General features: G+C 44.3%; 1 protein-coding gene across 3 annotated transcripts in view; it reads left to right on the top strand.

Moving 5' to 3' along the window:
* Positions 1–27,635, top strand: part of ttc7a (tetratricopeptide repeat domain 7A) — a 213,365-nt gene that overhangs the window by 50,424 nt on the left and 135,306 nt on the right. For all 3 annotated transcript variants that reach the window (XM_033025502.1, XM_033025503.1, XM_033025504.1), the window contains 2 exons: positions 8,578–8,715; positions 20,025–20,108. In XM_033025502.1, coding sequence (XP_032881393.1) covers positions 8,578–8,715; positions 20,025–20,108 — 222 coding nt within the window. The remainder of the gene's footprint in view (positions 1–8,577; positions 8,716–20,024; positions 20,109–27,635) is intronic.

The raw sequence follows: 27,635 nt of genomic DNA, 5'->3' as shown, positions 1-27,635 counted from the left end.
GTACGGGTGTCAGGGGTTATGGGAGAAGGCAGGAGAATGGGGTTGAGAGGGAAAGATAGATCTGCCATGATTGAAGGGCTGGCTGGCCTAATTCTACTCCTATCACATGACTTTATGACCCTTGCTAAAATATTTGTCATGTGGTAATTGGGGCAACAGAAAAGATTTAATTTTTACTTTTAATGCCTGCTGTGATTGCGGTCTATCCACGATTTGCACCCTTTTAAGTTCTCCACATTGGTTCCAGCCTTGTTTACTATCTCTACCCTTCTCTGACTTATGTCCTTACCTGGACCCAGCTGTCATTTGCCGGCTCTGGTCCCGCCATTGCCCTCACTTTTTCCTACCAATTATTTATACTCTACTCCATTAGTCTGAAGGAGGTCCTGACCCAAAAAGTCAATTTTCCTCCCCAGATTCTACCTGGCCCGCTGAATTCTTCCTGCACTTTGCTTTTTATTGCTAGTCAATAAGCTTAGTACAAATAGACACTTGTGACATACTGGAGGATGCAGTGCAGAATTATATCCCAGAAACTGATTTCCGACTGTTGACTGTTGTGTAAAAGGTTCTCCACTAAACATTAAGTTGGTATTATCTGTTGATGTTTTGTTGCTGAGGGCACTGACTTCAGCTGTGGGAGGAAGAAATGTGTAAAAAAAAAATGGAAATAGTAGTACAATTGATATTACAATTCATAATATGAAAAATCTGGACATTTATTGAAATTAAACTTTAAAAATACAGCGTGAAAACAGGCCCTTTGGCCCACTGGGTCCTCACTAACCAGCGACCACACATTACACTAGCACCAGCCTGCACACGAGGGACAATTTACAATTATTGAAGCCGATTAACCTACACAGCTGCATGTCTTTGGAGTGTGGGAGCACCCAGTAGAAACCTACACAGTTACAGGGAGAATATACAAACTCCGTATAGACAGCACCCACAGTCAAGATTGAACCCAGGTCTTTGGTGCTATAAGGCACCAACTCCACCTCTTCGCCACTGTGCTGCCTCTGCAGTATAACATGCAATATAAATATACAATTCAATTGTTCATTATTATCATATGTACCAAGGGTCAGTGATATTCTTTTTTTTGCTTACAGTTCAGTACATTATTACTATACATAAACACAATCCCAGATTAAGTACTAAGTATATAGAAATAACCCATTGAGACAATATAGACGAGTTGTTAAGTTTGGCATTATATTCAAAGTCCAAGCTGTGGCTGGCCATAAAGGCCCGTTGCAGCCATCGCCTCCATCTGGATTGTCCAGCGAACCGTCATTCCCGATCTAACACTATTGGGCAAAGTAGTCAAACAGAGAGGTGAGAGAGAAAGTGCATATTTAGCTGGGCAAAGTGAAAGATGATTTAAAAAATAACATTTAATTTTTGACTTGATAGTCAGATGAGAGTTGAAATTCACAAGCAAATGCCAAGGCATATACCACTAAATATTACAAGGATGCCCGGATTTGGAATAATTGCATAAAAGGCAATGACTTAATGTGAAAATGGATTGGACTGTGGGGCTATTGCACTGGATCTTGTTTGTTATGAGACAAATTGAAGATAATTCTCTGCCACTACCTTTAGATGATGCTAGATGAATAACATTCAATCTGAGATAACTTTGTGTTTATTGAGCAAAGTTTGTTTCATTCCTTAGTGCCTATCCATGTCACTGTTTCAAGTACAACACCTTCAAAAACAGTTGCTTTAGGAATTTTGATTATGTATGTATTTACCACTCAGTTAATTAATTGATTGATTATCTAGTTGGGGATGTGGTGACTCCCTTTATCTAAGTATAAGTATAAAGTTCACACCATGTAAATAGCTACATTCATGTTGAATGGGACACATTTAATGGATACTTGTGGAAACAAAGTTTTGGCGATTATTATGGAGGGATTGAAAGGAAAAGGCAGGAAGCTATTCTATGCCCTGAATTGTAATTAGACCCCACCTGTAGTAGAAATGGGCTTCATGCATTTGTGTAAAGTTGCAAAAGATGATGCTGACTCTTGTAGGTTTTCTTTGGAAAAAGAGGTGATGCTCTGGAGATTTTAAAATTATTGAAGTGATGTGTTAGGCAAATTTAAAGAGGATATTTCCAATGCAAAACCAGAGTTCATTAAGTTATTAATAACTTTAGTGCCAGCATGTAAAATAGTTGACATGACTAGCATTGAGGGAGCTTAATAAAAAAGAGGATGTAAAGAAGCAGATAAAGTTACCTGCATGGACCAAGGGCCCTGCATCGCCTGTGTTTATTTCAAGTTATATTTATGCACTTCTATATATGAATTGCCACCACAAAGTTAACTTGAAAGAATGGAGAAATCAATTTTGTATTTCATTCTCAGAAGTTGAGTATTGCCCTTGCCTTAATTAGCAAATGCTTGCTGCTTCTGTCAGTGATTTTTATTTTAAATCGGATTGGTGCTAGTGTATTTTGGCTTGATTGTGGAACTGCTGATGTGCTCTAGTCAGGATTTCTCTTTCAGAAAAATCAATTACAATTGATCCGAACTGAAGAAAGGATCTTTTCAATCATGGTGACTGCCTCTAAGTATTATCCATTGATTTTTTTTTCAGGGCAGTGTATTGATTAAATAAAATTGCAGCAGATGCAAAATGTCATGGGTTACTGACTAAATTACTGCAGATGAATGCAATGTTGTCACTACACAGGATGCTAATGCATTGATTATTTATATGTATATAATTTCATGATCTAATGCTGTGGAGAACAGTAGAGTCATAATTTACAGAAGAACCATTCCATCCGTTCTTTCCATGCTGCACAAAAATCGAATTATTCAAGTCACTCCCGCTTCCTTCTCTCTGTAATCGCGTAGGTGTGGTTGTTTAAGCAACATTTTTCTCTTTAAATGTAATGAATGTCTTTTGCATCTACCAGCCTTTCAGGCAGGAAGTGACAGGCTTCAATTATTCTTTGGTTGAAAATGTTTTTCCTTGATCTCGCTCTTTCTCATCTCTCTGTCATTTAACTTAAATCTATATCTCTAAGTTGTGGACCTCTATGTGAAGGGAAATAAGTCCTTCCTGTTCACTCCAACTCGGTGTTGCATGATTTTGTACATGCGAACGTACAGTACATACACATTAAGAACAGGAGCGGCCCACCTGTGCCCTGCTGCCATTCAGTACAATCATGGCTGATCTGATCATAATCACAATTCCGCACACCTGTCTATCCCTGGTAACCTTTCACCCTATTGCTTGTCAAGAATCTATCTATTTCTGCTTTAGAAATATTCAAAGGTTCTGGAGACACAGGAACTGCAAATGCAGGAATCGTGAGCAAACCACAAAAGTGCTGGAGGAACTCAAGAAGGTCAGGCAGCATCTGTGGAGGAAAATGGACAGATAACGTTTCTGATCGGGACCCTTCTTCATAGTGAAAATCTGTTTCCACCATCCTTTCAGGGAGAGAGTTCCAAAGACTTTCAACCCTCTGAAAGAAAAACAATGCCTCCTCTCTGTCACAAATGGGTGACCCTGTATTTTAAAATAGTTACCCTAAGTTTGAAATTCCGCTATGTGGAATCCTCACCGCATCCACCCTGTCAAGATTCTACAAGAAGGTTCTACTGAAGTTGTACAGGGTCTTGGTGAGACCACACCTGGAGTATTGCGTACAGTTTTGGTCTCCTAATCTGAGGAAAGACATTCTTGCCATAGAGGGAGTACAGAGAAGTTTCACCAGACTGATTCCTGGGATGGCAGGACTTTCATATGAAGAATGACTGGATAGACTCGGCTTGTACACGCTAGAATTTAGAAGATTGAGGGGGGATCTTATAGAAACTTACAAAATTCTTAAGGGGTTGGACAGGGTAGATGCAGGAAGATTATTCCCGATGTTGGGGAAGTCCAGAACTAGGGATCACAGTTTAAGGATAAGAGGGAAGTCTTTTAGGACCGAGATGAGAAAATCATTTTTTACACAGAGAGTGGTGAATCTGTGGAATTCTCTGCCACAGAAGGTAGTTGAGGCCAGTTCATTGGCTATATTTAAGAAGGAGTTAGATGTGGCCCTTGTGGCTAAAGAGATCAGGGGGTATGGAGAGAAGGGATGGGATACTGAGTTGGATGATCAGCCATGATCATATCGAATGGCGGTGCAGGCTCGAAGGGCCGAAGGGCCTACTCCTGCACCTATTTTCTATGTTTCTATGTTTCTAAGATGATGAAGTTACACTTCAATTACATCTCCCTTCAGTCTCCACTGTGATAAGAAAGCCAGCACCTTAAATTCAGTCTCCTCCCCTAACTATATTCACCAAGCCCTGGCAGCATCCTTCTAAATCTTCTCCATGGTGCGACCATAACCTTCATGAAGGGTGATGCCCCAGACTGTGCACAGTACTCCAGGTCTGACTTCACTAATGTTGCATACTTAGACCATTAAAGACAAGGGACACAGTACTGAGTAGGCTGTGCACTCCCAGGAGGCCAGGCGTGGCTGAAGCTCCCAGGGGGCCGCGTCTAAAGCGGAGCCAGTGATGACGGACGCGATGGCAGAGCAGCAAGGGGTCTAGCCTAACGCGTCCTCGTGATCGGCTGTGGGAGGCAGCCCTGGGGAAAAGGGTGAAAAGACATGTCTTCCAAGGATGGAGATGGCTGGAGGCCCCGCAACAGCCTGGGACTTGCCTGGAACAGGTACCACTAGGGTTGCCAACTGTCCCGTATTAGCCGGGACATCCCGTATATTGGGCTAAATTGGTTTGTCCCGTACGGGACCGCCCTTGTCCCATATTTGACTGCTACTACTCGGGTCAAGGGGACTGTCGGGTCGGAGCGCCTCGTCCGGCCCCGCCTCACCCATCCCGACGTAGTGCAGCCCATGGAGTGCAGCAGCAGCGCTTCGCCTGTGGCCCCGCCGGTCGACAGCCCGGCCAGCTGTCCGACCTACGGACCTTCGCTTACAGCTGACACCATAACCCCTCCTTCTCATGGCTGATCATCGGTTCATGAGTTGAATGGGGTGCTGGACCAAAACTGGCCCGCCGGCTGGGCTTTGTGTGCAGTCCAGCTCCCGGGCAACTCATCATTCACCCAGCCACGGCCGAGTCGGTCAACGAATTGCCGTTGGGAATTTGTTCCTTATGCCCCTGTCCCACTTAGGAAGCCTGAACTGAAACCTCTGGTGACCTTGCGCCCCACCCAAGGTTTCCATGAGTCACCAGAGGTTTTGGTCACTCGCCTGGAAAGCCTCGACCGAAGCGTGAGCTGCATCTACTGACCAAAGATCCTACAGGATCTTTGCTACCGACCGCACACACACACACAAACACATCATGAAGATGGGGGTCAGGGACAGCAGAGGAGCGCTGTCTGCACGATGAAGAGGAAGGTAAACGGCTGCCACAGAGCACGGTAAGTCCTTTAGAGAGCGCGGGAGGGGGGAGAGAAGGGGAGAGAGAAGGGGCAGAGAAGGGGAGAGAGAAGGGGAGAGAGAAGGCAGGAGAAGGGGGAGAGATGGGGGAGAGATGGGGGAGAGATGGGGGAGAAGGGGGGAAGGGGAGAGAAGAGGGGGAGAAGGAGTGGAGAGTTTTAAGAAGTTTAATAAAGTTAGCGGGCATTGTACCTTCCAGCGGATCTACTAGGTCCTGAAAACTCCAATGAGCCAATCAAAATGGCCGGTCAGCGAAGGAGATTGCCTTCGACTGCCTGTAAGTAAATAGCGACCCCACTCCACTGGCTTAGACCCAACGGCAACCTATTTTTAGTCGAGGCCGGTTTTGATTTTGTTGAAACAATCGAAGGAACATCGAAGATGCCTAGACCATGCGAAAACCATTTTCTACCATTAGGGAGAGTGACCAAAACCTACAGGAACCTCATGGAAACCTTGGGTGGGGCGCAAGGTCACCAGAGGTTTCCGTTCAGGTTTCCGAAGTGTGACAGGGGCATTATTTTGATCTTTTGTCCCTTATCTGGAAGTGAGAAAGTTGGCAACCTTAGGTATCGCTTATAAGAACCAGTGCGTAGCCTTTGAAAGTTGCGCCAAAACATGGCACCTCTTGCACATGGGCTCTGCAGACTATTTCTGTACATTTGCTTCCAGGATCGGGTATAAGGCAATACTCTACTGGACTGTTTGAACAAAAAAGATTCTCACTGTGTTAGCGCTTCACACATGTGACAATAAAAGCACCATTGAGCCTTTGCAGCCCTCTCTGATTGATTTGTCTCATTTTCCTTTTCTCCGTAACACTGAAATTTTCCTTTTTCAAGTATAAAGTAAAACTTTTCTTTGTAAGGTTTCAGGCAGTAGTTGTCTTAAGTCTTTTTGAAAAAACAAGTGGCTCTGATTCTTGGTTCTATTGCCATTTAATTATAAATTTGTGTTTTCTGGTTTCCCATCCTAATGCTACTGAAAATAATTTATCTTGTATATTCTGTCAATGTACACTAATTTTTTCTGCTCTAAGGAAAACAGTAATTTATGCAATCTTTCTTATAATTAGTTTGACGCGGGAATCAGTGACATTTACTGATCAATTCAAGAATATCAATTGAGTTTAATCAGTAAAAAAAGTTTTGATGAGGTGTAGGTGTAGCTACAGTGATATAATTTTGCCCACAGGCACTAATTAAAAAAATGCTTTATTTGCAGGTACTCGCAGTACAGAGGTGAAATTACTTTGCTTGTGTTTATTTACTCCTTCCACCATTTAATAACCAAGGAAGCAAAACATGCAATATTGTCATTAAATTATAGAAAATTTGGCTGTGGTTCATAGGTGTACACCACGTTAATGGATGTCTCAAGATCAAAAGTCCTACCATGTTGAAATAAGGTCCCGACCCGAAACGTCGTCTGTCCATTCCCTCCACAGGTGCTGCCTGACCTGCTTAGTTCTTCCAGCATTTTGTTTTTTGCTGCAACTCTGTTAGATCACTTTTTATGCATGAACAGATCTGCAACACATACTGAATTCTAGTTTGCCACACGTGACTCATAGCCCATGTCTTTGCCTACACTGGATTATTTGAGTTAGAGAATTATTTGAGTTAGCTCATGTCTTTGTCAACGCTGTCATTTTTTCTTAGAGAAAGACTTCTATTTACCATGGTTCACATGCATATGGTGTATCCTATATACTTCATGCCAGTTCAGCATTGTTGTTGCCATGTGTCTTCAGTCCTTGTCCTTGTTAGTATAGAGGTCTCAGAACTATGAAGTGCTGTCAGAGGCATCTAGGCTAGTTATTGAAGTGCATTTTACCAATAGCACAAACTGCTATTGCAAAAAGCAGGCATTAAGCCAACACATTTCAAGGTTGCATCCACATATAACTGAGCTGAGACTCATCTGATCTCTCCAAGATCTTACATACTCTGTCAATTCAAATTTCCCTATTTCTAATTGTTGGTTCAGTTGCGTTTCCACACTTCTTTTTCACATCTTCCCTGATGGGAGTGGGGAGAAGAGAGAGTGACCAGGGTTAGACTCGTTCTTGATTATGCTGGTGGCCTTGCTGAGGCAGCGTGAAGTGTAAATGGAATCAATGGAAGGGAGGCTGATTTGTGTGATGGTCTGGGCTGCGTCCATAACTCTCTGCAATTTCTTACGGTCTTGGATGGAGCTGTTCCCAAACCATGCTGTGATGCATCCCGATAGGTGCTCCAGTTTCCTCCCACACTCCAAAGATGTGCAGGTTTGTAGGTTAATTGGCTTCTGGCAAACTACATTCAATCATTTCAGCTGCCATGGTGTAATTTAAACAGTTATCCCTCGATTTTTAGTCGTCTTCAGATTATTCGACCAGTAACTTAAACCTACTATTCCTGAGGTCTTCAACATACATTAATATAAATCTATTCAAAGCCTATTTGCATCCTATGGATAAAATAATGTGTTTTGAACTTTTTCTCTTCCTAATTGTTAATTAGACAAAATAATGCTCAATATAGAACTTTTTAGGCATCCCGTCACCAATGGTTCTTTGTCATTACAGGTGCAATTAAATTCTTTTTTTGCATATATTTTAGTAAAGTATTACTATACATAAACCCAATCTTAGATTATGTACAAGGTGTATAGAAATAGTCCACTGAGACAATGTACAAGAGTCACCAGGTTTTGGCGCCATTTTCAAAGTCCAAGTCAAAGTCCCGTTTCATCAAATGTTACCCTTTGGTCTGAATTAAGAAATTCCCAGTCCTAGGACAAGTCCTCAAAACTTAAATATTGTACAGTTTCAGCCAATTCATAATTTGTTATGACTTTTGTCCCATGCTTAATAAGATCTTCCAGTTTATTATGAGGGGCGTGGTGGAGGCGGATATGACAGTGGCATTTAGGAGGTTTTTGGATAGGCACATGGATATGCAGGGAATGGAGAGATGTGGATCACACACAGGCAGAGAAGATTAGTTTAACTTGGAATCATGTTCGGCAGAGACATTATGTGCCGATGGGCCTGTTCCTATGCTACTCTGTTCACTGTTCAATCTAAAAAAAAATGCAGACCACTTTTATTTTATGAAAACACAGATATCTATTTTGAAACATTTTTGCAGGCGAACCGAGATGCTGTAATAAGCCGTGCACCTGACCAGAAGAAAGATCGCACCATCAGCTTCCAGATTGCTTCTGCATTATATGACCTCTTGAGCATTACATTGGGTAGAAGGGGACAGTATGAAATGCTCTCAGAAGTAAGTGGAAAAAATCATTTTTGTATATTTTGAGCAGGAGTACAGCAGTTGACTTAAATGAACAATTTTAATCACAATCACCACGTAGATTATATGAAGTTGAAGCGTGAATCATGGAGTAATTGTATGTTGAAAATGTCTATTGTCTATTGAAAATAGAATTGTCTATTGAAAATGTATTTTTATTCATAATTAAGGAGAGGGTAATGAACTGTAAGTTACATAGTTTAACAGAAGGTGCAATGCAAGTGAATGACATGAAGAAAAAAATAGATTGGATTTGATAAGTATGCTTGATACGTTAAGTTCTCTTTCTCGTATCACCCTCCCCAACAAACACATTTAGTCCAAGGTGAACTGTTTGTTGTTTTTTCCAGTAAGTGTGGTTCTACCACTTGAATTTAAACTTTGCTTTTCTGACTGATGTTCTTCCATAATGTGCATGTAGTTATCTAAGATGGACAACTGGCAAATATGTTTGCCATCAATTCCATCAAGGGCAGCACAGTGGCGCAGTGGTAGACCTGCTGCCTAACAGCACCAGAGACCCAGGTTCAATCCTGAATATGGGTGCTTTCTGTGCGGACTTTGTACATTCTCCCTGTGGTCACGTGGGTCTTCTCTGGGTGCTCCGGTTTCCTCCCACACTCCAAAGACATGCAGGATTGTATATTAATTGGATTTTGTAAATTGCCCCTAGTGTGTTGGATGTGAATCTGGGATAACATCGAACTAGTGTACAGGTGTACAACTAGTGTTGGTTGGCACAGACTCGTGGGCTGAAGGGTCTGTATCCATGCTGTCTCTAGACTAAACTAAATTAAACTTATTTTTACAGGACCTGGTTGTTTTGTGGGTACATTCCTGGACAAGCTGCCAAAATTCTGGATCAGTGATCCAGAGACAGAGTTCAAATCCAACCTGGGAATTTAAATTCAAATAATTATATTGGAAGTAGTAAAGTTATAATCAATAATTATCCCCACTGGATTGTCATTAGAAATCCAAATGGAAACAAAATCTGTCAGTTGGGACTATAAGTGTTGAATGTGGTTAATGCTTAACTACTTCCTCAGTTTAGTAGAAATTAGGGATGGGCAATAAAGTCTGCACTGTAATCATATCTACATTCTTTGAGTAAATAAAGAAAAGCTGGAGGATCAGTGTAGACATCTTGCACCCTTTTAAACCATGCACCATTGATGTGATTTTATGTTTTTTAGATGTAGAATAAAGATAAAAAGAGAGATTATTAACTGTGAACAAATATTGTATTACCAATGATGTGCAAGCTGAAACTAATCAAAACTTATCTTTTTTGTCTCAGTAAGAATTTATTTTGTGTGAGGCAAGTATTAGAGTAACAGTGTCGCACAAGACAGAAACATACTCTGTAGCCAACTATATCCAACTGCATCAAATTATTTACCCTTCTATTGTGTGTTTTGATGGTATCCTTCCATACCTTGCCTGTTCAAATGCCTGTCAAAATGAGTCTTAAATGTAAAAAAGTGATTGTATCTGCCTTCTCCAAATCTGGCAGCAAGTTTCACATCACAACCACTCCATGTATTTCCCCTCAAATCTCCTTTGAAACTCCTTCCTTTCATCTTGAACTTATGACTGCTCATTTTTGATAACCTGCCATAATACAGATTCTCACTACGTACCCGCTATGAATATATAATTTCATATATTTCTATCAGGTAACCCCACATCCTACTAGATTTGTGGGTAAAAAAACAGCCTCTCAAATCTCTCCCCTTAATTAAAGTCTTCTAAACCAGTTAACATCCTGGTGAATCTCCTTTGCATTTTCTCCAATGCAGTCACATCCTTTGTACAGTGTGGCAACAGGACTGCATGCTGTATCCAAGTTCAATCCAACTCGTGTTTTGTAAACATAATGCCCCAATTTTCTATGCCTTGACTTGTGTAGGCAAGCATGCCATATGCATTTTGCCATTTTCAGGGAACTACAGACTTGGATCACAAGATCCCTCTGTTCATTAACATTTCTTAGAGCCTTAGCATTTACTCTATATATCATATCCCTATTTTATTTCCAGAAAAGCATCACATAGCTTTTGTGTGGGAAGGTACTGCAGATGCTGTTTTATACAGAAGATAAAATTCTGGAGGAATTCAGTGGGGAAGGCAGCATCTCTGGAGAAAAGGAATAGCAGACAAAATGTGTAGGAAGGAACTACAGATGCTAGTTTATACCAAAGATTGACATAAAATGCTGGAGAAGGGTTCTGACCTGAAACGTCACCTATTCATTTACTCCAGAGATATTGCCTGATCCGCATTTTGGGTCTATCACAACCTAGCACTTGTTGGAATTAAATTCCACCTGCCAACATTCTGCCCAATTTTGCATCTGATCTAGATCCTGCTACAGCCTTAGACAACTTCCCTCACTATTCAAAACACCGCCAATGTTAGTGTCATTCGCAACCTTACCAATCAAATCTCTAGACATTCACATACAGTCATTAATGTATAGCACAACCAACAAGAGTCTGAGTGCTGATTGTCACAGGTGTGGGTGGGGGTGGGGGGGGTTGGGGGGGCGGGGGGGTTGGGGGTGTGTGGAGGGGGAGGGGGGAGTGTGGAAGGGAGGGGGGTATGGGCTGGAGGGGTTGTGGGGGGGAGGAGTGTGTGGGTGGGGGGGGGGGTGTTGTGGGGGCAGGGGGGCTGTGGGGGTGGGGTGTGTGGGCGGGTGGGGTAGGGCTGTGGGGGCAAGGTGGGGTTGTGGGGGGGAGGGATGGGGGAAGGGTGTGGGCGGGAGGAGGGATGTGTGGGGGGGGGTTTGTGGGGGCAAGGGGGGGGGTTGTGGTGAGGGGAGTGGGGTGGGGGGGGGTGGGGGGAGAGGTTTGGGGGAGGGGGGGAAGAGCGGGGGGGTGGGGGGGGATTGTGCGGGAGGGGGAGGCAGCACAAGGGGAAGCCGGAGAGGGGGGGGGGTGTGTGGGGGAGGGGGAGGGTGGTGTGGGGGTGGGGGGGGGGGGTGTGGAGGCAGGGGGGAGGGGGTATGGAGGCGGGGGGAAGGGGTGTGGAGGTGGGGTGGAGGGGGGAGGGGGTGTGGAGGCGGGGTGGAGGAGGGTGTGGAGGTGGGGGGAGGGTGTATGGAGGCGGGGGGAAGGGGTGTGGAGGCGGGGTGGAGGGGGGAGGGGGTGTGGAGGCGGGGGGAAGGGGTGTGGAGGCGGGGTGGAGGGGGGTGTGGAGGTGGGGGGAGGGAGTGTGGGCAGGGGCGGTGTGGGGAGAGAGCTCGGAGAAAAGACGGGGGAGTATCACGGTGGAGGGGGGCAGGAGCCAGCGAGGGGGACCAGAGGGGAAGGGGCTGGAGGACACACAGCAGGCGCTGGTCGCTAGACGTTATCCTCCGCTGGGATTAGAGTCTCTGTTTTCCGTTTGGCGATAATTGTAAGGGGGGGGGGGGGAGAGTAAGGGGGGAAATGGGAGTCAGTCTCAGTCTACCCCACAACAGAGGTGGGAGGAGTTGTAAATTTTGATAGCCACAGGGAAGACGGATCTCCTGTGGCATTCTGTCCTGCATCTTGATGGAACCAGTCTGTTGCTGAAGATGCTGAGAGATGTGTATAAGTCATGTGATAACCAATATCTGTTAGTTCTTTCTCCAATTACCAGTAGAATCATGGACAGCATGGTGGCACAGCAGTAGAGTTGCTGCATTACAGCGCTAGAGATCTGGGTTCGATCCTGACCATGGCTGCTGTCTATACGGAGTTTGTACGTTCTCCCCGTGACCTGCATGGGTCGTCTCAGGGTGCTCTGGTTTCCTCCCACACTCCAAAGATATACAGATTTGTAGGTTAATTGGCTTTAGTAAAATTGCAAATTGTCCCTAATGTGTGTGGGATAGTCTTAGTGTGCGGCGCAGACTTGGTGGACCGAAGAGCACGTTTCCGTGCTGTATCTCTAAACTATACTGAAGTTTGGACTATGGTTTTGCTGGTGTTGAGAGCCAGGTTATTGTGCTGGCACCATTTGGTCAATCGGTCGATCTCACTTCTATACTCTGGCTCGTCCCCATCAGTGATACGTTCCACAACAGTGGTGTCGTCGGCGAACTTGATGATGGAGTTTGCACTATGTCCGGCTACGCAGTCATGAGTATAGAGTGAATACAGCAGGGGGCTGGGCACCTGTGCTGATTGTTATCGAGGATGACACATTTTCACCAATACGGACGGACTGTGGTCTGTGGATGAGGAAGTCGAGGATCCAATTGCAGAGGGTTGCACAGAGACCCAGATCTGAGAGCTTGGTAACCAGTTTGGAGGGTATGATGGTATTAAATGCCGAGCTGTAGTCAATGAACAACAGCCTGACATATGAATTTTTGTTGTCCAAGTGGTCCAGAGCAGAGTGGAGAGCCAGTGAGATTGCATCCACCGTTGATCTGTTGTGGCGGTAAGCGAACTGCAGTGCATCCAGGTTTTTGTCGAGGTATGAGTTGGTTGGCGCCATGATCAACCTCTCAAAGCACTTCATCACCACAGACGTCATTGAGGCACGTCACCTTGCTCTTCTTGGGCACTGGTATTATTGATGCCCTTTTAAAGCAGGTGGGAAACTCAGACCTCGGAAGTGAGAGGTTGAAAATGTCCGTAAAAACTCCAGCCAGTTGGTCCGCACAGGTTTTTAAAACACGACCAGGTATACCATCAGGCCCAGGCGGTTTCCTAGGGTTCACCCCTCTGATGGATCTTCTGACGACGGCCTCTGTGACTGACCGAAATACCATCACGGCGAATGGAGGCTCGGGAAGGCACATCAATGTTCTCCCTATCAAAGCGTGCGTAAAATGCATTGAGCTCGTCAGGGAGTGATGCTTCGCTGACATTTGAGCTGCCTCCTGATTTCGCCTTGTAGGAGGTGATTGCATTCAAGCCCCGCCAGTTGCCGAACATCAGTCTCATCCTCCAGCTTGGAGCAGAAGTCCCTTTTGGCCTTTTTGATGGCCTTACCAAGGTCGTATCTGGACTTCTTGTAGACCTCTGTATCTCCAGACCTGAATGCCCAGTATCTGGTGTTCAGAATAATGCGAATCTCATGGTTCATCCAAGTTTTGTGGTTAGGAAACACTCGGAAGGTTTTTGTTGGGATGCTGTCCACACATTTCTTCATGAAGTCTGTAGCGACTGTGGCGTATTCATTCAGGTCCGTTGCTGTGTCACTGAACATTGCCCAGTGTACAGACTCCAAACAGTCCTGGAGTTGTTCCTCTGCTGCCCCACCCTCCAACCTCCCCGACCAGCTCTATACAATCCTCACCTCTGGGGGTGCGCTCTTCAATTGCTGCCTAGGCAGGAAGAAGCAGCACAGCGGAATGGTCGGATTTACCAAAGTGAGGGCGAGGGATAGAGCGATAGGCATCCTTGATGGTCATGTAGCAGTGGTCGAGGGTGTTTGGTCCTCTGGTGCTGCAGGAGACATGTTGATGGAAGTTGGGGAGCGATGTTTTAAGGTTGGCTTTGTTGAAGTCCCCAGCTACGGTGGTAAATGCCTCAGGGTAAGCCGTCTGGTGCTTGTTGACCACGGCGTGCAGCTCCTCCAGTGCCAGACGGACGTCTGCCTGGGGTGGGATGTAGACCGCGGTCAGGATGATGTAGGAGACTTCCCTCGGTAGGTAGAAGGGACGGCACTTCACTGCCAGATGTTCGAGGTGTGGAGAGCAGGAGTTGGATAGGACTGCCACGTCTGAGCACCACGCAGAGTTGACCATGAGGCAGACGCCCCCTCCTCTCCCTTTCCCAGATGCCTGCGTACGGTGGATGGAGAACCCTTCAGGCTGGACCGCTGAGTCTGGGGAGCTGGGGGTGAGCCATGTCTCTGTGAAACACAACATAGAGCATTCCTTCAGCTCCCTTTGGTGAAGCAGTCTTGCCCTTAAGTCCTCCACTTTGTTTTTTAGTGACTGTACGTTGGCCAGTAGGATGGTAGGGAAAGGGGTCTGAAGTCCCCTACGCTTCAGTGTTACCTGTAGTCCTGCCCGACGGCCACGTTTCCGTGCTCCATGAAGCCGTCCTCGGTGTTTAAAGGTACAGTACTTGCGAGTCTCCACGAGGTCGGGGATTCCCCTGCGATCGGGAATTCCCTTACAGTCGGCACCTCCAGCTCTGTTGCTGCTGGGAGATACTGCCCGACTGCCTCGATTCCGGACTCCATGAAGGCCTCCCCAGTGTTTACAGGTACAGTACTTACTGTACCTGCGCCCCTCCACGAGGTCGGGGATTCCCCTCCGTTCGGTGATTCCCTTACAGTCGCTATCTTCGGGAGTTTGCAGTAGCGCTAATGCATTTAAATGCGTTAGCAGCTCGCTACTTACATAATTGATTTCTGCAGATTCTTTGATACAGGTGAGCTCAGAAATACTATATTTGAAGATTTTCTGTTGTGCCGCTGGCAAAATGTCGCCGCAGATAGGCGCCATCTTTTTCGGAGTTTGTACAACAGTCTATTGCACTTTATCTGTTTATTTATGTGTGTGTGTATATATTTTTATATTCGATGGTATATGGACACACTGATCTGATCTGTATTTATGCCTACAATATTCTGTTGTGCTGCAGCAAGCAAGAATTTCATTGTCCTATCTGGGACACATGACAATAAACTCTCTTGACTTGAAGTTCAATAACCGGAATGCCAATTTTTTCTTCTTTATCTGTTTTCTCTTGATTCTATGTGATATTTTGTCCTTCATTTGATCCCCTCATTGTTCTTAGCTGCAACAGTGAATCAGACATTCCATGGCCACGACATCCAGCTGGCACTTGTTATTTAACATGTGATACATCTTCAGAGCAATCCCTTATTAGCCACCTGTTGACAGGAAGCAATCCCCTGAATCTGCCATTTTAATAATATTCTGTGATGATTCTGAGGGAATTCTTGTGCAAGTGAATAGGTACTCTGTTCTTATCTTTACAAAAAGACAATTATGCACATTGCTAAATAATTATTGGGAAATTTGTTAATTTCTAACAATGACAAGCCTATGTTAATTATTTAAAATAAACAACAGTAAAGTTACAGTGCAGAGGCATGGTGTTCTTTCAAGAGTGAAGCGTGTATATTTGTGACATGCACTGGATATGAATTGGAGCAATGAAATTCTTCTTTACAGGCACATTAGATGCAACAAAATTATAAATATGCAGCGTGATCAGTTATTCTAAGTAAACTAGACCCCGATAGTTTAATTTTAGTTTCAATTTAGAGAATTGAATGCATGCCCTTGAATGCATGCCCTTCAGCTTACTAAGCCCACGCCGACCATCGATCACCTATTCACATTAGTTCTATATTATCCCACTTTATTATGCCACTTTCTCATCCACTTCCTATACACTTATACACAAGGGACAATTTTATAGAGGCTAATTGGCCAATAAAACCTGCACGTTTTTGGGGATGTAGGAGAAAACCACAGCACATGGAGGAAAACCACAGCACATGGAGGAAACCCATGCGATCACAAGGAGAAAACATAGACAGCAATCAAACACAGGTCTCTGGTGCTGTGAGGTAGCTGCTCTGCCGGCTGACCCATTGTGCCGCCCTAGTTCCGCCACCTGTGTAAAACCAAAATAACTAGAGCAGCCATAGTAATGAATGGTCTGTAGTGGTTTGATGCTGAGGTGTTGTGTATAGGGTGCTTCAGGAATCTGATGGTTGAATGGAAGAAGCTGTTCTTCATCTTGCAGGTAATGGTCCTCGGGCTCCTGTACCATCTTTCTGATGGTAATAGCAAGAAGAGAGTATGGTCAAGATGGTTTGTGTCTTTGATGATATTGGGGCTGCCTTCATGAGACAGGGCTTCCTGGATATCCTTTTGATGGTGGGGCTGTCGGTACCCCTGTTGGACCAGGCAAAGTCCACCACTTTTGAATTTCTGAACCAGGCCATGATGCCACCAGTCGATATGCTCTCCACTCAACACTTGTAGATCTTCAATAGAGTATTAGCAGATGCTGAACCAGTGCAAAACTTCCGCACACTTCTGCGTCAAATGATAATCTGCGAATTATCTGCGAAAGCGAATCTGATGAGTAATGTTTTCACATAAAGGGTAGTGGATGTCTGGAACAGTTAGATAGATACATGGATAGAACAAGTTTAGAGAGATATAGACCCAATGCAAGCAGGTGGAACTAGTGTAGCTGGGACATGTTGGCCGGTGTGGGCAAGTTGGGCCGAAGGGACTGTTTCCACACTGTACCACTCTATGATATATGCTTGAGTTTCTAATTGACAGCACCACCTTCCATTCTAAAACTACCAACATATTGATTCTGTTCTCTCTCTCTCTCACTCTGCACATCTTTGGGATGTGAAAGAAAACCAAAGAAATCAGGCGAAAACCCACCGAGTCACAGAGAGAATGTGCAAACTCCAACACTGACAGCACCTCAGGTCAAGACTGAACCCAGAACTCTGATGCTGTGAGGCAGTGTCACTGCTAAACTAGCCTTAGCCTAAGTGTACTGTCCTTACTTGACCTGTTAATGGAAAGCATATTATTAACTCCTAATTAGAACATCAGTCTCAACTGGTCCCTAATGTGTGTAGGATAGTGCTAGTGTACGGGGTGATCGTTGGTCGGCGTGGACACGGTGGGCCAAAGGGTCTGTTTCTGCGCTGTATCTCGAAAGTCTAAATGGGGAAATCATCATGAGCTTCTTCTCCTAGGCACTGTCCGGTGACTCCTATTGACAATGGGTGACAGCAGAGGTTCACAAGGTACTGGAGTAAATCAGCAGGTCAGGCAGCATCTCTGGAGAACAGAAATGGGTGACGTACTTCAGTTTGAATTAGCGCTGGAGTAACTCAGCACTTGCTTGACTAACTCAGTTGCCTAACCTATTAAATCCAGCACTTGTGTCATTTTGTGTAAACCAGCATCTGCAGTTCCTTGTATTGTACGACAGAGGTTTGCTTAATTGAGATGCCCCGCATATGATGAACAGATGGTAGACAGAAATGCTGGAGAAACTCAGCGGGTGAGGCAGCAACTATGGAGAGAAGGAATAGGCGACGTTTCGGGTCGAGACCCTTCTACCCTTCTTCAGACTGATGTCGGGGGGGGGGGGGGGGGGGGGAAAAGAAAGGATGAGACGGAGACAGTAGGCTTGTGGGAGAGCTGGGAAGGGGAGGGGAAGGAGGGAGAAAGCAAGGACTACCTGAAATTGGAGAGGTCAATGTTCATGACGCTGGGGTGTAAACTACCCAAGCGAAATATGAGGTGCTGTTCCTTCAATTTGCGCTGGGCCTCACTCTGGCAATGGAGGAGGCCCAGGACAGAAAGGTCGGATTCGGAATGGGAGGGGGAGTTGAAGTGCTGAGCCACCGGGAGATCAGGTTGGTTATTGCGAACTAAGCGGAGATGTTGGGCGAAGCGATCGCCAAGCCTGCGCATGGTCTCACCAATGTAGAGAAGTTGACACCTGGAACAGCGGATGCAGCTGATGAGGTTGGAGGAGGTGCAGGTGAACCTCTGCCTCACCTGGAAAGACTGCTTCGGGTTCTTGGATGGAGTCGAGGGGGGAGGTAAAGCGACAAGTGTAGCATTTCCTGCGGTTGCAAGGGAAAGTACCAGGGGAGGGGGTGGTTTGGTGGGAAGGGACGAATTGACCAGGGAGTTACGGAGGGAACGGTCTCTGCGGAAAGCAGAAAGGGGAGGAAATGGGAAGATGTGGCCAGTGGTGGAATCCCGTTGGAGGTGGCGAAAATGTCGGAGGATTATATGTTGCATGCGACAGCTGATAGGGTGGAAGGTGAGGACAAGGGGAACTCTGTCCTTGTTACGAGTAGGGGGATGAGGAGTGAGCAGAGCTGCGGGATATAGAGGAGGCCTTGATGAGAACCTCATCTATAATAGAAGAGGGGAACCCCCGTTCCCTAAAGAATGTAGACATCTCAGATGTCCTGATCTGGAACACCTCATCCTGGGTGCAGATGCGGCGTAGTCGAAGGAATTGGGAGTAGGGGATAGAGTCCTTACAGGAAGCAGGGAGGGAAGAAGTATAGTCCAGATAGCCATTTCCAGCATCTGCAGTTCTTTCTTAAACAAATATGAAGAACAGATGGTGAGGTGCAAGTTGCTGGAGTACACTTAACTCCTGTGGAAATAAGGCCGGCAAAGAACTGACAACTGAATTGGAGAAAATTGCTTGGGGGGTAATATGTTGTTTACAGAACTAGAAATTGAACCGAGAAATCAAACTACTTTGCACATTATGAATGGAAAACTGTGTGCTTTCATTCTAGGCCTTTAATTGCAAACGTGGAATTAATCTACAGTAGTATCTCCATTGTAGATTATTATGGTCACAGAGTCATACAGTGTGGAAACAGGCCATTCAGCCCAACTTGCCCATGCTGACCAACTTACCACATCTACACCCCCATCCCATCGGCCTGTTTTTGGCCTATATCCCTTTAAACCCACCGTATCCATGTATCTGTCTAAATGTTTCTTAAACATTGCGATAGTACCTGCCTCAACTACCTCCTCCGGCAGCTTGTTCCATACACCCACCACCCTTTGTGTAAAAAAGTTACCCTTCAGTCTCCCATTAAATCTTCCCTCCCTCACCTTAAATGAAAGTCCCCTGGTTCTCACTTTCCCCTACTCCGGACAAAAGACTCTGCATGTTTACCCAATTTATTCCTCTCATGATTTTGTACACAAAATGGTGGGCTAAGTGCTCTTAGGAACTTCCCTAGCCACCCAGTACTGATTTATTTGTAAACGATATGGGTTCTGTAAAGTTACGAGGCATTGGATTCATCAGAGTTCAGGAGGCCAGTGTAACGAAATATAATTTTATCTGTTCTTTTGGATAGCCATTAAAATCGGGATATAAAGGAGCTCAGATCAACAACAAAATAAATCTTTCTGGGGTGGGGGGGGGGGGGGGGGGGGGGTTGTGGTTAATGTTCATGAGCACATACACTGTCCAATTTGTTTCTCTTCCTGATAAAACATATTGACATTAATGCTATTTTAACAGTTCCAGTTCTGCCGTCATAATTTCTGACCTAGCATAAAAAATAAAATGTCAAGAAATCGGCCAGCAGATGGCATAATTATATTGTAAAACAAAGAATGAGCCGTACTGTTGAAATAACCAAACCTATATCAGAGTAGCAGGCACTGTGAATATTGTGTAGAGCTGAGATATGTAATAGTCAAGCGGAGAGTGTTGTACTCTTGTTAAGCTGCTTGGTTTCATCTATCAAGCATAAATCTCATGTCAATATGTTTCTTCCTTCAGTGTTTAGAACGAGCAATGAAGTTTGCATTTGACGAATTCCACCTGTGGTATCAGTTAGCACTTTCACTGGTGGCTAGTGGGAAGGTAAGAACTCGATTTGCATTATAGCTGCCATACATTCCTTTCTTCATATTAATGCTACCTTTGAATCGTGTAAATGTACTGTTAAAGTTTTATATAAAATCATTGCTGAAGGAATTTTGGTATCCTGGGACAAATCTTTTGTGTGTATCTAAAGTTAAAGAATAGCCTTTTATTTAATTAATCCATAATTTTTCCACTCCCCTTTTAGTTGTCTTTCATTCTTTCCCATGTTAACACATACACTTTGCCTATGGGAAGTAGATTGGAATGAACAGGATTGCTCCAGTAATCTCAGATGGATTGCTTTCTCCAAACCCTCTTAACTGTCCAAATTATGATTTAAAAGTGCTAGCATCTTTCAAAGCAATTTATGTATACAATTAACATTGCATAATTGTTGCCTAATTTAATGTCAAATTACTGAGAGTTACCTACCATCTATAGTGGGCATTATGTGTACCATTTGCATGTTATGGTGTGCATTGATTACCAACATGCGTTAGAATTTTGCATTGGAATAATTACCAAGTACTCTTCAAAAAATTTAATTAGCTGTATAGTGCAACAAAATGACCCGAGGCTGTGTAAATAAATGAAGTATCTTTCTTTATATTCACAAGATGCATTACTGATGTATTATGCTGTCTGTTTAGTGTACTAATGGAACAAGCTTTTTTTTAAATCTGTACACATGACATTATTATATTGCTTAGTATGCTGTAAAGGTTGTTATTCAGACAAGAGGCCTGTGACGTGGTGTGCCTCGGGGACCAATGATGGGTCCATTGCTGTTTGTGGTTTATATCAACAATTTGGATTAGAATGTAGAAGGCATGATTAGTAAATTTTCAGATAATTCAAAAGTGGGTGATGCTTATCAAAAATTGCAGCAGATCATTTTGGTATGTGGGTTGAGGAATGGTTAATGGAGTATATTGCAGATATGTACAAGGCATTGCATTTTGGGGAGTCAAACCAGGGCAGGATATTCACAGTGAATGGCAAGGCCCTGGGAAGTGTTGTAGAGCAGAAGGATCTGGGAGTGCAGGTGCATAGTTCCTGAAAAATTGTGCCACAAGTAGATAGGGTGTCATGAAGGCTTTTGGGTCATTAGCCTTCATTAGTCAGGGTATTGAATAGAGAAGTTGGGAGAACGCATTTGGAATATTATGTTCAGTTTTGGTACCCTGTTATAGAATGGTTGTTGATAAGTTAGAAACAGTGCAGAGAAGAATAATGAGGATGTTGCCAGGACTTGAGGGCCTGAGCTAGAGGGAGACACTGAGCAGGCTATGACTAAATTGCAGCAGGATCTTGATCGGTTGGGCAGGTGGGTTGAAGAATGGTTGATGGAAATTAATACACAGAAATGTGAGGTGTTGTATTTTGGGAGCATTTACTTGGGCAGTACCTACGCAGTAAACAGTAGGGCCCTGGGGAGTGATGTAGAGCTTAGGGAACTGGGAGTACAAGTACATAGTTTGGTAAAAGTGGCAGCATAGGTAGATTGAGAGGTCAAAAAGGTTTTTTGCCACATTGGCCTTCATATGTCAGAGCATTGAGTATAGAAGTCGGGATCATGTTGCAGTTGTATAAAACGTTGATAGGGCCGCATTTAGAATATTGTGTTCAGTTTTGGGCACCATGTTATAGGAACGATGTTGTCAAGCTGGAAAGGGTGCAGAAAGGATTGACGAGGATGTTGTCGGGACACGAGAGAAGGAGCTATAGGGAGAGGTTGAGTAGGCTAGGACTCTATTCCTTGGAGCACAGGAGGATGAGGGGTGATCTTATAGAGGTGTACAAATTCATGAAAGGAATAGATTGGGTAGACAGGCAGAGTCTCTTCCCCAGAGTGGGTGAGTCGAGAACTAGAGGACATAGGTTTCAGGTGAGGGGGATAAAATTTAGTAGGAACTTGGGGGTAATTTTTTCACACAAAGGGTGACGAGTGTATGGAAGAAGCTGCTAGAGGAGGTAGTTGAGGCAGGTACTATTGCAACATTTCAGAAACATTTAGATAGCTACATAGATGGGACAGGTTTAGAGGGATATGGGCCAAATGTAGGTCAGTGGGATTAGTGTAGATGGGACATATTGGCTGGTGTGGACTTGGGCTGATGGACCTGTTTCCATCCTGTAAGACTCCATTACTATAAGTTTAAGGTAAGAGAGGAAAAATTTAACAGTAACCTGGGGAGCAACCTTTTCACAGACGCTGGTGGATATGTGAAAAGCACCGCCAGTGGAGGTAGTTGATCCAGGTACTGTAACGCCATTTTAAAGACATTTGAACAGGTACATGGATGGGAGAGGGCATGGGACAAATTTGGGTGGGTGGGACTAGTGTGGATGGGGCATCTTGGTCGGCATGGGAAAGTTGGGCCCAAGGGCCTGATTCCGTGCTGTGCGACTGTGACTAATTCCAAATATGTATCATTAGCAACACTGCCGAGAATCAGAACGCGATTTGCAATAATCAACCGTTACACTGTATGAGCAGTGTGACGCCATAAATCTTCCTACTTTGTGCCTCTCTAATCACGTTAAAATTGGTTAACGATGGCCACGTAGCCCATCTTAGCCTATAAATTTCAACACCTTCTTCAAAGCAGAATACTGGAAATACTCTGCACACCAGGCAGCATCTGCATTGATGATATCGTTTCAGATTGATAACCTTTCATCTTAACTAGGAAATGATAGAAATTAAGCATGTGTTATGTTGCAGAAAGGGGAAGAGAGAATTATGAGTAAATATATGTAGCGAGGTACTGTAAATGGTGATTTATACCGCTGATAGACACAAAATGCTGGAGTAACTCAGCGGGTCAGGCAGCATTAATTTAGAAAAGGAATAGGTGACATTTTGGGCCAAGACTCTTCTTCAGGCTGAGAGTCAGGGGAGAAGGAAACTAGAGGTATGAAAAGGTACAGAAAAAATCAGAGCCTGAGCAAATTAGAGCAGAGTGAATAAATCTGTATCCTGTAAGGGAAGAAGGAGGAGAAAAAATAATTGATCATCCTCTCAGTGTTGAGCTCTTGGATATCAGTCAATCTCCAGCATTTAAAGGAAAGAAAGGTGAGCTTTTGCAAGATGATTGCTGTGTCAAGGAAGTCACGTCAGTCATTTCCAGAGATGTAGCAAGGTTTTATTTTGCTTTAACTTTCTTGTTCGTTCTGATTGAATTGCAGAATAGCTTTGATATCACGCGAGCATATGTTCAGGATTAAAGACTTGTAATGTGAAAGTGTAGGAATATTATGACCTTATTAAATTTGAGGATGAAAAAGGGAATTAAAGGGGTGCGCACAAGTAAAGAGGAGAAGTAAAGGAAAGAAGTATATTAATCTGATTGATTGGGGAGGGGAGAGGAAATGGAAGAGTGATGAGGATGGGGAGTGAAAGGAGGGATGGTATAAAGTTGAAAGAAACAGTAGAAATCTCTGAAACATTGGCTAGATATTTTGTTTATCTGCTATATAGGAGGAGCTGCAAGGGCAAGCTAGGGAACCCCAGGCCGGTGAGCCTAACATAATTGGTGGAAAAATTACTGGTGATGATTCTGAGAGACAGGAGCTGCCAGGATTTGGAAAGGCAAGGACTGATTAGGGATAGCCTTGGGTTTGTGTGTAAGAAATCATGTCTCACAAATTTGACTGTGTTTTTGTAAAAGGTGACAAAGAGGATTGACGAGAGACCACTTAGAGGGCGGCACAGTGGTGCAGCGATAGATTTGCTGTGTTACAGTGCCAGAGACGTGGGTTCGATCCTGAATAAGGCTGCACGGAGTTTGTTTGTTCTACTTGTGATCTTGTGGGTTTTCTCCGGGAGCTCTGGTTTTCTCCCACACTCCAAATACGTACTGGTTTGTAGGTTAATTGTCTTCAGTAAAATTGTAAATTGTCCCTAATGTGTAGGATAGTGTTGATTTACAGGGGTGATTGCCGGCCGGCGCAGGCTCGGTGGGTCAAAGGGCCTGTTTCCGCGCTGTAACTTGAAAGTAAAGTCTAAAGAGAGCAGGACGTTTCCTGTTTGAATTTAGCAAGCTCTTGGACAAGGTCCCATGTTGTAGGCTGGTCCGGAAGATTGCGATCCAGGGTGAACTAGTCAATTGGATTCAAAATGAGCAGGACTGAAGATTAATCAGACTGAAGAAGGTTCTTGCCCCAAACGGCACCCATTCCTTCTATCCAGATATGCTGCCAGTCCTGCTGTTACTCCAGCATTTTGTGTCTATCTTCAAGAGCTCGAGGGCATATTATTAAGGTGAGAGGGGGAAGATTGAATAGGAATTTTGATAGGAGAGGTTTAAAAGACAGACAAATGAGACCAGCTCAGGTCGACAACTTATTTGGCATGGACGAGTTGGGCCAAAGGGTCTTGTCCCACAGTGTATAGCTCTATGTATCTATGATCATGACTGTCCACTCTCATTCACAAGTTACTGGTATGTGAGCATGCAAATAATAAAGTGTGTCCAACATTCATTTTCCTGGTGGTAACCAATGCCTTCAGCTGAGGAGAGAATTGAAAGTAATAGATAGAGTCATACAGTATGGAAATAGGCCCTTCAGCCTAACTTGCCCACATCGACTGACATGCCCTATCTACACTAGTCCCATCTGCCTGTGTTGGGTCCATATCCCTCTAAACCTATCCTACCCATGTACCTGTTGAAATGTTTCTTAAACCTTGTGATAGTACCTTCTCTGGCAGCTCATTTCATATACCTACCACCTATTGTGTAAAAAAAAGATGACTAGTTTCCTTTGTTTCCTGACATGCAGCACTAAGAATTGTAGTATGACTACTTCTTCCAAATATGTTCCAAGGAATGCTAAACCATATACCTTATATATACACTAAACCATATACACTTTGATATACAGTGGAAACATCACACAATTGATCCTGAGTCCTGATCCAGGGTGTCAACCCAAATCATCGACATACATGTGTAAGAAGGAATGGCAGGTGCTGGTTTAAACCGAAGATAGACAGTAAAATGCTGGAGTAACTCAGGAGGACAGGCAGCATCTCTGGAGAGAAGGAATGGGTGACGTTTCGAGTCGAGACCCTTCTTCAGACCCAGATACTGTGTTGTAACATTAAAATGAAGCTTGTAGCAAGAGAGATGAAACTGAAGGAGGATTGAATTAGAATAAGAAAGAAAACTGCGTCTTGCGGGTCGAGACCTTCAGACTGAAAGTCTCGGGAAAGCATCGACATATGCCTTTTGCTTCCACAGATGCTGTTTAGCCCACTGAGTCCAGTTCTGTTTCCAAGATTCCGGCATCAGTATTTTGTGTACAAAATTTATATTAGACAATAGACAATAGGTGAGGGGTAGGCCATTCGGCCCTTCGAGCCAGCACCGCCATTCAATGTGATCATGGCTGATCATCCCCAATCAGTACCCCGTTCCTGCCATCTCCCCATATCCCCTGACTCCGCTATCTTTAAGAGCCCTATCGAGCTCTTCTTGAAAGTATCCAGAGAACCGGCCTCCACCGCCCTCTGAGGCAGAGAATTCCACAGACTCAAACCTCTGTGAGAAAAAGTGTTTCCTCGTCTCCGTTCTAAATGGCTTACCCCTTATTCTTAAACTGTGGCCCCTGGTTCTGGACTCCCCCAACATCGGGAACATGTTTCCTGCCTCTAGCTTGTCCAAACCCTTAACAATCTTATATGTTTCAATAAGATACCCTCTCATCCTTCTAAACTCCAGCGTGTACAAGCCCAGCCGCTCCATTCTCTCAGCATATGACAGTCCCACCATCCCGGGAATTAACCTTGTAAACCTACGCTGTACTCCCTCAATAGCAAGAATGTCCTTCCTCAAATTAGGGGATCAAAACTGCACACAATACTCCAGGTGTGGTCTCACTAGGGCCCTGTACAACTGCAGAAGGATCTATTTGCTCCTATACTCGACTCCTCTTGTTATAAAGGCCAACATGCCATTCGCTTTCTTCACTGCCTGCTGTACCTGCATGCTTACTTTCATAGGCTCGAAGGGCCGAATGCCTTACTCCTGCACCTATTTTCTATAGACTGATGAACAAGGACCCCCAGATCCTGTTGTACTTCCCCTTTTCCCAACTTGACACCATTTAAATAATAATCTGCCTTACTGATTTTGCTACCAAAGTGGATAACCTCACATTTATCCACATTAAACTGCATCTGTCATGCATCTGCCCACTCCCCCCCTGTCCAAGTCACCCTGCATTCTCATAGCATCCTCCTCACAGTTCACACTGCCACCCAGCTTTGTGTCATCTGCAAATTTGCTAATGTTACTTTGAATCCCTTCATCCAAATCATTGATGTATATTGTAAATAGCTGTGGTCCCAGCACCGAGCTTTGCGGTACCCCACTAGTCACTGCCTGTCATTCTGAAAGGGACCCGTTAATCCCTACTCTTTGTTTCCTGTCTGCCAACCAATTTTCTATCCATGTCAACACTCATTCCCCAATACCATGTGCCCTCATTTTGCCCACTAATCTCCTATGTGGGTTGTTATTGTATGGATAAATGTCAGAAAGTGAAAGATTTCTCTAAAGGAGTCAATCCAGATGCCTTGTACCAGCCATGTGTTAGATTTTGTTCGATATTAACATATAGATTATCAATAATAATGGGTTTGCTTGATGTATTCAATGTTTCTAACTATCCTAATAAAACTTGCAGTCTTTAGGTGATCCAATACCGTGAAATAATATATCCACACTGCCTCTTTAAATTGTAATTCTGCTGATTGCAGTCATGACACTTGAGTACATTTTCCAAAATGACTATAATATTTTCCTCTGGTGAACATGTATCCTAAAATTACATTATCTTGCATTAACAAGCAGCTAGAGGGGATTGAGCTAAAGATGTTTTCTGAATGATGACCTGAATTTTGCTCGACATGATATTAACTTTGCAGTAGGTTAAGATGCATTTTGGGTATTTTCAGCAGTTGCAGTACATTTGTTGCGCAAAAATCATTAACAGAAAATTAAATATATATCAGAAATCCTAAGACACTTCATAATTTTGCACAAAATGCTGGAGTAATTGATTCTGAAGAAGGGTCCTGACCCGAAACGTCAGCTATCCATTTTCTCCCGAGATGCTGTCTGACCCGCTGAGTTACTCCATCATTTTGTGCCTAGGCGATGTTTTGAGTTGGAACTGTTCTTCAGACTGAAAGTAGAAGTGAGGGGGGGGGGGGGGGAAAATAGAGGGCAGAACAAATCAGGGCCAGCAACAGATGACCTCAGGATGGGTGGAGTCCATAATGGCCCATTGTTGACTGGGGAAGGTGAGATAACAAGAGGGATACAAGGATGTGACCAGTAGAACTGGTAGGACAACTGAAGGGGGGTGCGCTGCCCCTCCAATTTGCACGTGGACTCACTCTGACAGCAGAGGAGGCCTAGGACATTAGGTCAGTTTGGGAATGGGGAAGGGATTTAAAATGTTTGGCAACCAGGAGATCGTGTAGGCCCACCAGCCCTGAGTGACTGATCT

Source organism: Amblyraja radiata, chromosome 8 (genome assembly GCF_010909765.2).
Source record: "Amblyraja radiata isolate CabotCenter1 chromosome 8, sAmbRad1.1.pri, whole genome shotgun sequence".
In the NCBI taxonomy this organism is placed as follows: Eukaryota; Metazoa; Chordata; class Chondrichthyes; order Rajiformes; family Rajidae; genus Amblyraja; species Amblyraja radiata.
This window is presented reverse-complemented; position numbering and strand designations above follow the sequence as displayed.